This window comes from Petromyzon marinus, chromosome 23 (genome assembly GCF_048934315.1).
Source record: "Petromyzon marinus isolate PM22_M1 ecotype Great Lakes invasive population chromosome 23, UKy_Petmar_22M1.pri1.0, whole genome shotgun sequence".
Taxonomy (NCBI): domain Eukaryota; kingdom Metazoa; phylum Chordata; class Hyperoartia; order Petromyzontiformes; family Petromyzontidae; genus Petromyzon; species Petromyzon marinus.
Genome location: NC_133689.1, coordinates 5,441,362 through 5,455,985, shown reverse-complemented (window position 1 = coordinate 5,455,985; position 14,624 = coordinate 5,441,362). Strand labels below are relative to the sequence as shown.

Here is a 14,624-nt window from a genome sequence, read left to right as displayed (position 1 = left end):
GTGAGATAAAATTAATCAGCACCTTAAATGCGCTGGAGCTCATTGAATCTCGATAGATAACTGGGGTTGAGCCCGATTCGTAAGTGGATGGGTGACCACCAGTGCTGGACAAATTATATAGCTGTGAGGCTATGAAGAGGGTCAGGGGCTGAAGGTGGTGAGTGTCACTCTCGTATGTGTAGTAGGTTTATTTAAAAAATGCATCTATCATGAACACAAACTGGAAGACGTCTATGAAGGCAATACACATGACAAGCCAACATCCTCTTGAGCTGAATAACAATACGCCAGGCATAGTGGTGCCCACCTGTTAACCATGGCAAAGGATGATGGGTTGTGCAGAACAGTGAACTACCAAACCTTATGCGCTGTGAGCTGGCCAGTGGATGGCAGTATAGCAAGTAGGTTCATAAAAGCCATCCGTTGCAGAACTTTACATGCCGAACCATTTGCATGCCTATATCCTCTCAGAATACTCCAGTTTCCGCCCACGTGACAGGTGCTCATTTGTGGTAATAATCAGACATCCCTCACGCAGAACGCTCCTGAAAGAGCATCTTGAGACTCGAGGAGGCTTTGCCGGGTAAATAATTCTTAATGCGGAAGTGTGATGTTTTTGCAGGAACACACTCGCCAAAAAATGATGACGTTTCCCCCCCCCCCCACCCCGCAATCCGTGACTGACCGCAGATTCGGTTTCCCGCCCCGCGAGCTGAGCGCGCCGGCTCCGGGCGACGAGGACAGGCCGCTGCCACTGCAGCACGGCGAGCGCATCTCCGTGGAGTCCCTCGCGCCAGCGGGTGACTCGCAGGCCCCCCGGAGCGGCCCCGTCGGGCAGGCCGAGCGGCGCGACGTCACCGCGGGCGGGGGCCCCGCTCGTCCGCCCTCGCCGGCCGGCAGGGCCAGGCCGGCTGGGTCGGCCGATGAGCTCGACAATCGGGAAAACATCGACCTGGAAATGTCGTCGTTGCACCTACTCGTCACCCTCACCGGTGGGCAAGGCGAAGGCACAGATGTGGGGGGCCAGTGGGATCGTGAAGTTACGGGCAGAGCTTTGTTCTGATTAACAAGTATGGTAAGGAGGCGCACTGGCCTATTGGCTTGTTAGTGTGGCCTGGGGGTATGGCTCGTGTTGGTTAATCTAGGTGACGGTTAGTTATAAGTCCCGGGTCTGGTTGGCTTGTACGGTTATTTAGTTAGGACTTGCGGTAGGAATAGGGTCTGCTTGGCTAGTTTGGTTCGGGTTATGAGTAGGAATGGTATCTCTTCTGCCAGTGCGGTTGGGGTTACGGGTTTGGTTGGCTGATGTATTCAGTTGTTTAGAGTTAGGGGTCAGGATAGTGTCTGGTTGACTAGTTTTGTTAGGGTTATGAATTTGGCAGGACACAAATGATAATGGCTGATGGACGAGACTGGTGATGTAATATCAGCCAAAGGAGAGAAAACGCCTTATGGAGAGACTAGGTGAGTGCATGTTCAGGAGCGATGTTGATTGTGGCATTACAAGACCATTATGGATGGTGATGGCATGGCGAGCGCTTCATCAAACGTGTGAGAGATCATGATTGAGGATGATGATTAATAGGACTAGTGTCTGGTTGGCAAATGTGGTTGCTCATCAGGCTATGGTTGAAGTTAGTGGGTAGGGTCTGTTCGGCTAATGTGGTTAGAATAAGAGGTGGGACTAGTGTTTGGTTGATATGGTTTGGTTAGGGTGTTGGAGATAGGTCACGTTTGATTGGCTAGTGTGACCATGGTTTTACACCTACTTTTTAGATTTTCAAATGGGGCTGGTGTAGTTTGGTTTTGCTGTGTGCTCTGCCCTCTTGCTGTTTATTTAACCCCAGCCATTCCCAAGTATGCCATTCTCACATTCTCACTTTCCCTTATCTTTTCACTTCTGGTGTGTGCGGTACTGTCTAGATGAACCCCCGTGGTCATGAACTCAGCGTCACTCCTTCTTTGCTGCTGAAACTCTTCCCCACCCCGGTCATCCACACTGCCGACTCCCCTACCTCTGCACACATTGTCTTTCATTCTATCCTCCCCCTTCCAAAAAAATCATTTTAGTGTTTCAATTGCAGAACATGGTTTGCGGGAAATGTGCATTTCCGCAATAATTGTGCTGCTGCTGCTGCTGCGGTTGCTGCTTTGTTTTGCAGGCCAGGACATGTGGTCGTACGTGAAGAAGATGCCTTACCTCTTTCAGCAAGGAGGGGTTTTCTACAAGAAAGTGCGGAATGACATTGGTGCGTGCCCTGGTTGCCTGTGGCTGTTGTGCAGGCACGCACTGCAGTGGGATCGTGAATGTATAAGCTTAGTGATGAAACAAAGATGCTATCAGAATCTGAATATTTATACTGGAGGAATATGATGTGCTTTAATGCAGTTTTTTCACAGATCTCTAGTAGGGGGTTTGGTAAGAACGATACAACAACAAACAATACAAAAAACATGATAGTAGTGCAGAGTATAAGAAAGATAAACAAATCGCCCAAACATACAAATTAAACTAAACCATCCCCATCCTACCAGGCCAAGTGGCAATGTCATGGTTAGTGGAATTTGCCGTGAATCTGGTGACATAGTTGGATTCCCAGCCAGGGTTAATATCAGTGGAAAATTATTTCTGAACTGATGCCCGGACACCCGCACCCTCTGCAAAACGACACTGACCAGTGTAGTGAAGTATGGTCAAACAATCCTGATGCAGGATGCGGCATGAGGAGAACTTTATCTGGCAGTGCATTAACAAAGGGCTACTCGTGTGTTTTTCAGGGGTATCCCTAGCAACTGCGAAATCAGCCCTTTTTAATGATTTTCAAAGAAATTTGAAAGCGTTAATGCATTATCTCTGTCCGAATGTTTGTCTGTAACATGGATTCCCGATGACTTTCGTAAAAGATGAGCCAAAATGAATTACACTTTAGTATAAAGGTACGTCGTTGTTATGGACCTGCCCTTTAGAAAACCAGACAAATCCAATGCACTGTTTATTTGAATTCAATTAAAATCGATTCAGGGGTTGTGCTTTGATTAATTTGGCTGCCGTGCAACTCGAAAGGTAACATTTATTTTCGCTAATTAAACACCTCCGAGGACAAATGCATCCTGGGAATTCACACGTACGTACGGGTTTTATTCCTCCCTTTTGGGGCGGGAGCATGATCAACTGTTGACGTGAGCGACGATAATGGCAACAGGGCTGGTCGATGGCAAGCACGTGACGCTGCCGGAGCTGCCGGGGCGGACCCTCGTGTACAACGGCGACGCCGACCGCCTGGAGCTATGCCTGGAGCCCGGCGGCCACTTCCCCGTGGGGCCCGAGCTGGACCGTGACGTCGCGGCCGCCCTGGAGACGCGAGCGCGCCACGACCGCACGCCCGCGTGGAGCAGGCACGTTGCCCACCCCTTTGTGTCCCGCAACACGTGGGGCATGATTGAGGGCCACGATTGAGCGACGCGGTTGACGATGCCCGGTTCTCACCGATTCGCCCCGGTGATTCGCTCGCTCGCTCGCTCGCTCACCGGCGGTCAGTCACCTTATTATCTTATTACTCTTCTTTTGCTACGAACATGGTTACTTTTCCCGTGCACTTCGCTCGTTGATTCTTCCACCGATGTCGAGGGCTCGGTCTACCAGGATATTTCATCTCGTCCTCACCCGCACTGTGTTCAGCCACCACACTGTAGGTCACAACAACACATTCACCCACTTATCACTCACTCACATGCTCACCCACTCACTAACCCTCTCACTCACCCACCCACTCATCCACCCACTCATCCACCCACTCACTAAACTGCAGGCACTTTCTGCTTATTTGCTCGCACGATTTGATTTCAGAATTCCTTCCCATCCGTTTTCTCAAGCTCTTATAACCTTACTCAAGTCTAGAAACGTGTTCACTCTTATATATTACAGCTTTTATAGTGCTGTGTGTTACTGGACGCTTGATGTTTTTGGGCTTTGGACCCTTGCTTAGAAACTGTTTACAAAAAAGTTGGTTCTTTAGCGTGTGTTGTGTGGAGATACTCAGATACACATCTATGTGTCCACAAAAGCTGAATTCAATTCCAACAGCTTGTCCGTGACAGAAATAGATAATGGAGGATTACTGGTTCTGGTCCATCAATCCGAAGGCCTCATGACAATACAAGGAGGGTCCTGCATCGGGATGTATGGAAAAACGTTTTTTAAGAAAAGTTTATTTTTTTTATTGTGGGATGAACCTGGAGTACCCAGAGAAAGTCCATGCATGCAGATGATATGACACTTTAAAGTTCCACACCGATGGGTTCATTAACCCGCTTGCTATGTGGCCATCCACTAGCTAGCTAGTGACCCATAAGGTTCGGGAGTTTTTTGCGGAACTCATCCATTGTCTGGCGTATTGTTATTCAGCTAAAGAGAATGTAGGCCTGCAATTGTAATACCTTAATAGACGTCTTCAAGTTGGTGTTCACGATACATGCACTTTATGTATAAATATCTCAAATACTTGTGCCATTTGTTATTTTGAAGGAAATGTATGTGCACATGAATCACACATAATACCGCAAAAATACTGATACGAATTTGCGTGCAAGGTGGGAAGACAGAGACCTACATGATGACCTAGCAACATCATATGGAAGTCCATTTCTACGTGCAATCTGGTTTCCTTCCACACGGACAAATTATCACAAAGGAATTGACACAATAAATGTTATCAGCCGATAATGTGACACTCGTGGTGCCAGCTATTATCTTAAAAGTATTAACACCTCTTCAATCCCCCCAATCTGTCCCACCCTTTGTCCACCACCGTGCAACTGCCGGTCACAAACCCTCAGGAGTCGCGAGGGTAGCCCTTCGCACCACGGAGGACAGGGCGGCGGGAGTAGCGGCAGCGGCGGCATGAAGCTTGGCAGCGGCGGAGCCATTGTTCGCCGCTCGGAGCAGCAGCACAACGTGCACGCCTTCCACGGCAAGGGGCACAGCCTGGTGTCGGCACCGGCGCATTCTCCCCCAACGCAGCAAGCGCCCGGCGCGTTGTCGTCCAGAGCGACTGGCAGTGGAGGGGGCTCCTTATCCTCGTCATCGTCGCCCGCACGAGGTTTGTTTTGGGACAGTGCCGGGTGGCTCGGGATGCCAATATTGCGGCGGACCGCGGAGCAGAAGCCGGCGCCGCTGAGTGTCTCGGTGTTAATTCAGGCATCGGCTCTTATTAAAAACTTGACTCTCAGGTGTAGCGATTGATGATCAAAACACAATCGTGAGTCACTGTACAATGTAAAGTATGTGTTGCTATTTTTTTAATTATGCCTATATCCATCTGTGAGGACCAAACATTTTGTTTTGATTGACACGTAACGAATATTTTATCCGGATAAAAATTATAATTGTTCTGCGAGTGCTGCTTCTGCGGGCAGTTCTCTTAATGCAGGGGGAAATATCACCGCTTTCCGTATATACTTTGTTACATGATGTGAAGCTGATATAGCGCAATTGCAGTAAGGTTATGAAACGACAGAAAAAGTTATTGCTGAATTAATTTCACGCTTTTGTATTTTGTGTTTGTCGTTCAGCCCCAAGGGAGTCGGAGGGGCGCGCGGTCCGGGTCGGCCCAGGCTTCACAACGCACCACACCGACGCGACCTCACAGGCGGACGGTAGCGCCACGACCGGCAGCTCCATCTCCCAGGCCGCCATCGGGGAGCAGCGGCAGCGCCTGCTCGAGATGGTCTCCGCGATCCAGGCGTCGGTAGAGAAGCACATGATGAACAGGGACGAGCAAATTCCACCGGGCTCTCGGCGGTCAGCCGCTCCTCGTTCTCCGGCTCAGGCTAGCGCGACCGGCGCTCCCTTCGACAACAGCGGCGGCGGCGGCGGCGGCGGCGGCGGCGACACGAGCGTGCGGCAGGAGCGCACGGAGCGAAAATCGGGAAACCTCACCCAGCCGGAAGTTCTCAACAAACTGTCGGAGCCTTTGGGAAAAGCAGCCACTCAAGTTGGTGAAGAAGAAGACGACGACGACGACGACGACCACGACCACGACGATAACGACGACGAAGTCGCTGAAGTTGAAAGCGATGGTAAAGGTTGCAGCGACGGGCGAGACGGCGAAAGTTCGCTCGCCGGCGTGGCGGTGGAGACTCCGATGGAGGTGATGGACCCCCACCCGGCGGTGGCGGTGGCAGAGGAGGAGGAGGAGGAGGAGGTGGTGACAAGACCCAGGCAGACGGAGCGGAAGATGGTGGCGGATGAGGAACCGGAGGAGATGGAGAGCCAGGATGCAGGCAGTGCCGCTGTGCCAGCGCACATGGAATTCACGTAAAAACGGAACACAAGCGAGCTACACGCATTATATCTCTCTACTATACATACGCTATATATATGGAAAAAATAATTACAGCGCACGAGTGTGTGAGGTGGCTGGCGTGTTGGATGCCGTTAACAAGCGTGTATAGTGCAGTGAGTGCCTTCTGCATGACTTTAAGCTTCCCGAGAATCTTGAGGATCAGAAAAGTGCAGCTGGATAGCCATAGACTTCGATGCATTTTCATAATTTCCGAACGAGGCTTAAATACCAAGACAAGACTAGATAGTGACCCGTCACTGCTTGACTGACCGCTTCACTACCATTTAAATCTCATTTAAATTTTGTAAATTAAGTATTTCTTTTGGTTTACATAAATAAACTTGTATTTCTTTTTTATTTCATTACTTTTCTAATTCCCCGATTGGTTTACTTTTGAATCACTAACTTATTTTGAGCTCTATCGTCTGATTTAGGAACTTGCACGGGGAAGTCGCTATGCGTGTTACGTTTCTGGCACTGCGGCGTGTGTTGGTGCGTCTCGTCATTTGGCGAGTTACAGGGTATGTGCGATTATTCCCCCCCACCCACCCACCCACCACCTCCCCTGCCTCCCACCCCAATCCCTCCCACCCATTCCTGCGCTTTGAATGCAAACGTTGCGGATGTTGCACATTATTTAAACGATCCCAAGTGCGCACTTTCACCCGAGCCTGCGTTGGGGGTGCTCCGGACACAGTTTGTGTGCGCTCTCACCCAACATCGTTTTCTGCCGATTGCTTCACGCTTGGCCGCGCTGGTTCACATGACGCACGTTTGAACAGCCTCGGCCGGCTTTCACGACGCTGGTTCTGGGATGAGACGTCGAAGTCGGAAGGGGTTACCCGTGAAGCCATCATCATAGCCATCGACGTTTAGAGATGCCACCTTGGTAACATGCTGGAATTGAATTGCACACGCACGCCGACGCTGTTCACTGGATCGGTTAATTTTTTTGCCCAGTTCGAAGTTAGTTTCTTCTCATCCAATTTTACAGTGCTGAGCTGGTGGTGGAAATTACACATCCCTATGTCAGGGGCAAGTCTACCCAATAGGGCAACCACTCTGTGTTTTCCCTCCACATTTAGAAACGTGCGTTTAGAATATTTGGCTGCTATAAATTTCCACGTGATAAACCACTTCGTTGAGCTATTATTTGTGGCCAGGTCACTTCTGAAAAAGCTATATAGCTCATTGGGCTTTACCTCGTAAAATAAAAACAATGTTTAGTTTTTACTGTTGACTTCATCACTGAGTGCATAGCTATTTTGATCCTGGGAGGACGATGGGCTGAACCAACTGCTCACGAAGATTTTAACTCGCAACCTTCCGATTGCAAGCCACTCGTACTTCCGCATGCCAATCTGGCCAACTTCACTGAGCAAATTTGGTAACCAAAACCATTTTAAATATTAGTTGTACGTTGGCTGAGATAAGTAAAATATCCTCCACCCTTGTGGCATGCCTCGTAATCATGGTCTATTTTGGACCTGCCAAAAGAAAATCTGCTTACGTTAAACTGGCTTGGCCGTGCGAACGCCAAAAATGCCAAAATGTGTTGGTGTGCGACTTATTCTAGCGAGTGTAATAAAGTGGAACTAAATGTAATAGCATATAATAAAATTGAATAACTGTAATTGCAGACTTCTAGCACTTAATATTGCTGTTAGGATGTTTTTGCTATTTACATTGAGTCATGCTGATCTGGGACAAGCGACTTCCACCGCCCATATGGAACAGAGCCACATGATAAACTGGTGCAATGCATAGTCAAGTGCTTATTTTTTTTTACCGTATACGGGCTCTGGCATTTTGAATTTTGTGGATGTGCGACTTCCTGTCGAACTTACCTTTTTTAAACGCTAAAATAATTCCCCAGAAACGTTCCCCGTTGTAATTCACGAGTAAATGTTTAAAGCTCAAGCATTTGTAGCTTTCGGAAACATTTAGGTGTTTTGAGTTCAGAACATTATATTAAATATTTCCCAAACAGTTTATTGTGTGACTTCTGTGCACATAAAAAAAACACACGCGCAATGAAATGGGGGGACAAGCACTACGCAGTGAAATAATAACCATTGAGTTATTAAGTATTAGCATGGTAAGACATGTCAATCGTGAAACAAAACCAACTTTTGTAATTGATGCAGGGTCGATGAGGCTAACTGTGATTGCTGCTTGTCTGGGAGTAGATTTAAGCCAGTGTTGGTATGTGAAAATGAAGGCCATCAGTCTCGCCAACATTTCATGCACTTATTTTCAAGGCACCTCCCAAAATATTTCCTCATTTGTGTCATTAACAAAGTCCCATTTTTGCCCCTGGTCCACCCATGACAACACTTTTCACGTCTTCCAACCTTTTTGTGTGCCAGATTTTGCAAAGTTAGACCTTTAATTTTGGTAGACCTTGATGAGACGCATTTGCATGAACCGCAGGAAAATTTCCTTTTTCTCGTGAACTGGAGTGGCTGATCGCAAATCCAAGCGCCACCCAAGTGGGTTTTTTTTGGTGCCTTCCAAAAGAGGGAGCCATTCAAACGGATAAACCTGGAGGTACTTTTCACTTCGCTGCCACATAGGCAAAAGTGACAAAGTTTTTAATTGCACAGCATGGCAGATTTTTTTAAAGAGTGTATGGGACTAGTGGCATCGCGCGCACGCCGACTTGTGGAATACGAGCGCTGGAACGTGAAGGTGCACAAGCGATCGCCTGTACGAACTCGGCTAAAATGGAGTCGTGGGTGGTGAACACATTCAATCTTCTCTGACATTAAAACTAGACAAAAAATTTTTTCTCACGGATGCGACATCGCTTTACTCCTTGCTGGCTCCTTGTGCGTGATTTCAAAAGGCATGGTGTTTTCACAGCTACGCTTGTGCTTTGTCGGTCATTCTCCGATGTACTGTATCTCACTGTATTGTATATGCAATAAGAGGGTACATTTACCCCTTACTAAAATCTGAAAAATTTGCGAGGAGGGTGCTGATATTACTTTGCCCTGCGAGTAAATGTAAACATGCAGTGATATAACATTGTCTGTAAAAGTTATCATTTATTTGCAAAATGCACTGGGTTATTAATTTGAAACGATCAGAATACACACTGGTTTATAGGTGCCCAGAAGCAGCATTTGTCTGTATGACCAGATTGGTTCTATGTGAGACGCATGTTGTAACTTTCTCCGTATGTCCACATAATCTGTTTTACTAAGTGTGTACATAAATTATGCCCTGCCAAGATTTGTTCAAGGCTTTGTGATTAAGGATTATTATTGAACTGTCCAATCTTAAGTCCATTGACACACGTGATACCATATATAGCAAAGGCAACTTCATTGGGTCTACTCTTAAGCGATGCAAACAATAAGATTTTATTGCATTGCTAAATAGTCAATGGATTAAAGGCAATGTATCTGTACATTTTGGCATTGAGAATATCTGCAGTTAAAGCAAATCTAACATTGAAGGTGCATATTTGGTTTAAATCGAGAAAAGATCATCTTAGTTTCAGGTTGTTTTATATAATATGTTAACACAGCCATATAAGTGTGTTCAATATAAATATATGTACTGTACTGCATTATCATCACTGCACCTTCCAGTTCTATGGCATTTGTACACCAGGACAACGCAGCTCCATTCCATCCTGGTGGTGCACTCATCCACCTGCTGGTGCTGCTTAAAAAGGGGGCCTCCATCCCCTCCTCATCCCCTCCCCCCCTCCTCCCTCCCCCCACCAAACTTAAATAAAACCAAGAGGCTCTCATCTTGTAGCGACACATTTTTGTGCTGTGCGCCACAGGCAGCCCCATACGAATTGTACGCTTCTTTAATCGAAGGCTTCTTCACAGTTGCAGTCAGCAATGCCTTTGTTGTGCCACTTCACACGCACCGAAATACTTTATTCCACTCCTGTGAGGTTTTTTTTAATATATTCGCATCGCATTTCCAACGGAAGGTGCTGTAAAGGGGACAAGCATACGCCTGTACATGTGAACACTCTTAAAATTGTCGAAAACGCCTTAATGTGTAGCCGACCGCCCGCGGAACTTTGGGGAGGAGGTGAATTTGGCGCTGGTTCGCCGTGTGGCTGCTGCCTTTCCCACTCGTCTGCGGTTCCTCGTCGCGCCTCGGAGTCTTCTTCGAAAGCGAGCAAATTGCTGTGCGGGCAGCGCGTCACAAGTTGAAATTATGATGATGATGATGATGATAATATTATTTACAAAATTTTGCGGGCTTAAAACATTCATATTGCACACAAGGGTCCTGCGTATTTTTTTTTAATAACGTGACTATAATACGTGACAATTACGAAAGTGATGAACATTACTTGAAATGGGTATGAAATAAAGGGTCACCACATAGTTACAACATTAAGGCACAACAAAAAAAGTTAACATAATGTTGAATCATGTAATAAGACTTTTAGTGGCTCCTTAAATATCTGAGCTTTTGGAGTTATAATTGACACATTACACTATGTTCTCTGGATTGTAAGACAACACAAACCTTGTACCGGTGTCAAATCCTTGTCGTACACGTGCCTGGATTTTGTGACGTACCCCCCTATCCATATTAAAATATGGATAGGGTGTCGGGGGGGGGTCTTATAATCCGAAGAATATCGTACATTGTAACTTGTCAATTAAATGGAGCCCCCACCCGCGCAGCGGGGCACAGACAGCCTGGGTATGCGCGTGTGCGCGCACATACAAGATGAGAGAGCTATTGTTTTTTGTTGGTTTTATCGAATCGTGGATCGGGGGAGCGTGGAAGACGATTAATCTTGGCCGCTTGCGCCAAGACTGCCAGCACGAAAAGGTCTCAACGCAAAGTAAACATCATCCCGATCCCTTGGCCGCCTTCCAATGTCGGTGTCAGGCTTTTTCAACCCCGCGGTCTTAACGTCCCGCATTCGGCCAAGAAAATGTGCAGTTCAAGCAATTTAACATTTGAGTGAAGGTCACTGGTAAAGATTTCAGCCCCGTGGCGTGGTGGATTGTAGGATTTAAAAAAAACAACGTGTCATGAATTCGCAACCCAAATGATGAATAGCTGTAATATTGTAGAGACACGCCTAGGCTGTGTCCTGGATTTTTCGATAAGAGTTTGATGGTTCATTAATGAGAGAAAAGAAAACAGGAATTATTAGGATTATTTTTCGTGGCATCACCAGTCCCACCTTCTATTTCGTCGTGATTTTATTGTCTTTTTTCCCCTTACAAATAACAGCTTCAAACCCTCAGTACACCTCGGAACACTGCATTTGTGTGTAGCTACACAAGCAGTTTCGTCTAAGACATTCTACATACAGTGTATTGCACGTATTATGCTGATTACCAGCACTACCAATTATACAATTGAACTCGTACCGTAATTTTCTCTGGTAAGATTGGAAATGTTAAACTACGCCGTGATGAAAAGAGTCTTGAAATTGAGCCCCACCACTGAGGGTAAGGAAAGCTTTTGATTTGTACATCGTTACACGGAATTAAAGCTTTCGTGACTGCATAAAATTACCGAAAAAAACAATTAGTATCTATACACGGGTTGTCGGGGTTTGTTTAATTGCTGTGTGACTACTTTTGATGTTCTTTTGATTACATTTACATCTTGATGCATTTATGGAAGTCCATTAGTGCGTTACATAATTTGAATTGTCGATGCTACTACATTTAGTGTGCCCACTATTAGCCTCCTAACAATACAACTCAACATATTCGTCAATGATATAGACCGTGGCCTTGAGCGGAAACGTATAATTGGCGACCGATTACGTAATCTTCATTTTAAGGCCACGGTGTTATTTATTGATGACCGTGTTGAGATGCATTTGTTAATTGTGCTTGTTCACCATTGCCAACGCAGCATCAACAAATAATTCTCCATATAGCGAAGACCATTCAGCAGTGAAAAAAAAACGGGTTCTGTATACAACATTAAAATCATTACATACGTGGCAGGGTTTATTGCACCAGTCCCGTACAATGTATTTTATAACAACTATACCCCGATGCGTTCATTAGTTTGTAAATGCTCTTCGTGCGGGCGTTAATTAAAATGTATAACCGCACGTGCATGGCTACAGTCTGTCGATACACATGACTTGATTAGGGCTAACGATCAGTTCATACGACCCCTTCTGCATAATGTATGCGCGTTGGCTTTGTGATTGGTAAGCAACACCACGCAAAGAGCTCCACCACCTGGGTTAGACTCCTGGATAATGGTGCAGAGCCTCCCTGAATATGAATACCTAATCCTTTTTTTTAGCAATAATGATTATGCCATTAGATTGTCCCTGGGAACCCATCGTTGCGTTTCAAGACTTGCTTGTCAGGAGTGCTCTGCATTGGGATGTTAAACTCATCCCATCTCATGCATGTTTGGCATATGCCTGTGAGCCTCCCCTTAGGTCGACTCAGCCTAAAGTGGGTATGGCTGATGTGGCAGCGGTGGTGGTGAACTTCCGCGCTGGGAAGACAAAGGCGGCCGAGTGTGAGGGATGATGACAGTCATATCTCATCATGGCAAGAAATGTTTTGGACAGCTTATACAGAGTGCTTCAAAAAAATGTTAACACTTGGGGAGAATTTGCAACACCACCACGAGAAATGTGCCTCCGGGCTCTGGAGAAGATTCCAGGCACGTGTTGACAACGATGGCGAACAGATGGAGACTATTTCACTTTAAGAAGCTATTAACATTACATTTGTTATCATTTAGAGTGTGCTATCCGTTCTTTTTCCATAAAAAAAATCGATAGTCCCATATAAGTTAAAAATCTTTGAAGCTCCCTGTACTGCGTAGGTTGTGCTTGGTTGTACCATGTCGCTCTCCGCTGTGTTTTCGGGTCGTACCACGTGTTGTTCGGCATGTACCACGTGTATGTTTTGGGCATGATGTCCGACGTTTCGTTCCACGTGCTTATTCATGACCTGACGGGAGCAGATCACAGTTCTCCCTCGATTATGTTAAAGACATCGCTGTATAAAAGGTGTCGGCCAACGTTATTATCGCGCGTTATGAAGGTGCTAAAAACAACACGCGGTTACAGCTAAACACACACACACACACCGAGAGAGAAAGTTGAATCGGTTGTCGAGTTGGTTTCAATAAATCAACTTGCACCAGTCACATACTTCACAAGGTTCTGGGCAACTGCTTTTGCAAACAGTCCTCTGGGGACCAAGGCTGCACGCATCTTGGTGGGTTTGACACGCGCTTACGCATGCCCCTGCACGGCAATGTATAATGTAAGTAGTCATATAAGAAACGCAAAATCATGCTCATAGCATCTCCAATGCGCATCGCTGTCCGGTCACACTGTGTTCATTAAATGCATTTTAAGGTTTCTCTTGAAGTGGTTGGAACTCAAGGTTTTTTTTTTGCTTTTTCTTGAGTTTGGTATTTATGATTAGCCCCCACTACTGCTTTCGGGCGTCCCTTTGTGAAACAAACACGCACACTCACCTGCTTTAAATGAAGGGGAAGTGATGATCTATCGCCTCTTGAAGGGCGCTGTGCCCTAACTCTCATTCCAGCAACCAGGGGAACATTGGAATGGTTCCAGCGGGCACCTGCTGCTCGCATTCCAAAGCAACGCATCGGTACCCACCCTTAGCACGTGGTTATTTTTTTGCTGCTGCTGACTGTAACCCTCCTCCACCCAAAAGCGCTCGCGGCTCCAAACCTTCGCGAATTACAACCACCAGCTTTGCACATCTCCCAATCTCCTCCACCACCACCACCACTACGTGGGCGCGCGCGGTGAGTGAAGTGTGCCGGCGGGCGGCGCGATGTTGATTGTGGGTGATTGCGCAACGGGCCCATCTGCACCGCAGATTTGCGAAACGCGCGCGTAGGAGACGGCTCATCAACAGCCAACTGGTCTGAAATTAAAATATATAACGTGGTGACGTTTCGGGCAGTGGTCCTTCTGGATGGCGGGCGAGCTTTGGAGTTTTGTGTGTGTGTGTGCGCGCTTATGCACCGCTCGCTTCCACCGCGATATTTACAATACATCTAAGACATTTTGTAATGAAACACGTTCTCTCTCGCCTGAATGCACCGGGTTATTTCATTTATGTTTACCCGAATAGGTCACTCGCAAAGAATTCGGCTCACGGGTAACAACTCGGGGTTCCGATTATGAGATTATACCTTCAATAATCACCCAGGAATGTCCTTAACGCTCGTGACGTCACTCCACGTCGACCAGCCCCCCCCCCCCCCTCATTAATATTCATTAGCAGGTTCCGTCCTGAAAATGGATTATTGTTC

General features: G+C 46.7%; 1 protein-coding gene across 2 annotated transcripts in view; it reads left to right on the top strand.

Annotated features, from left to right (window-relative positions):
• VCPIP1 (valosin containing protein interacting protein 1) overlaps positions 1-14,260 on the top strand; it is a 36,668-nt gene extending 22,408 nt beyond the window's left edge. For both annotated transcript variants that reach the window (XM_032959526.2, XM_032959525.2), the window contains exons 6-10: positions 691-992; positions 2,163-2,249; positions 3,204-3,396; positions 4,837-5,099; positions 5,572-14,260. In XM_032959526.2, the coding sequence (XP_032815417.1) occupies positions 691-992; positions 2,163-2,249; positions 3,204-3,396; positions 4,837-5,099; positions 5,572-6,320 (1,594 nt within the window). In that variant the 3' untranslated portion in view covers positions 6,321-14,260. The remainder of the gene's footprint in view (positions 1-690; positions 993-2,162; positions 2,250-3,203; positions 3,397-4,836; positions 5,100-5,571) is intronic.
• The last annotated feature ends 364 nt before the right edge of the window (positions 14,261-14,624 follow it).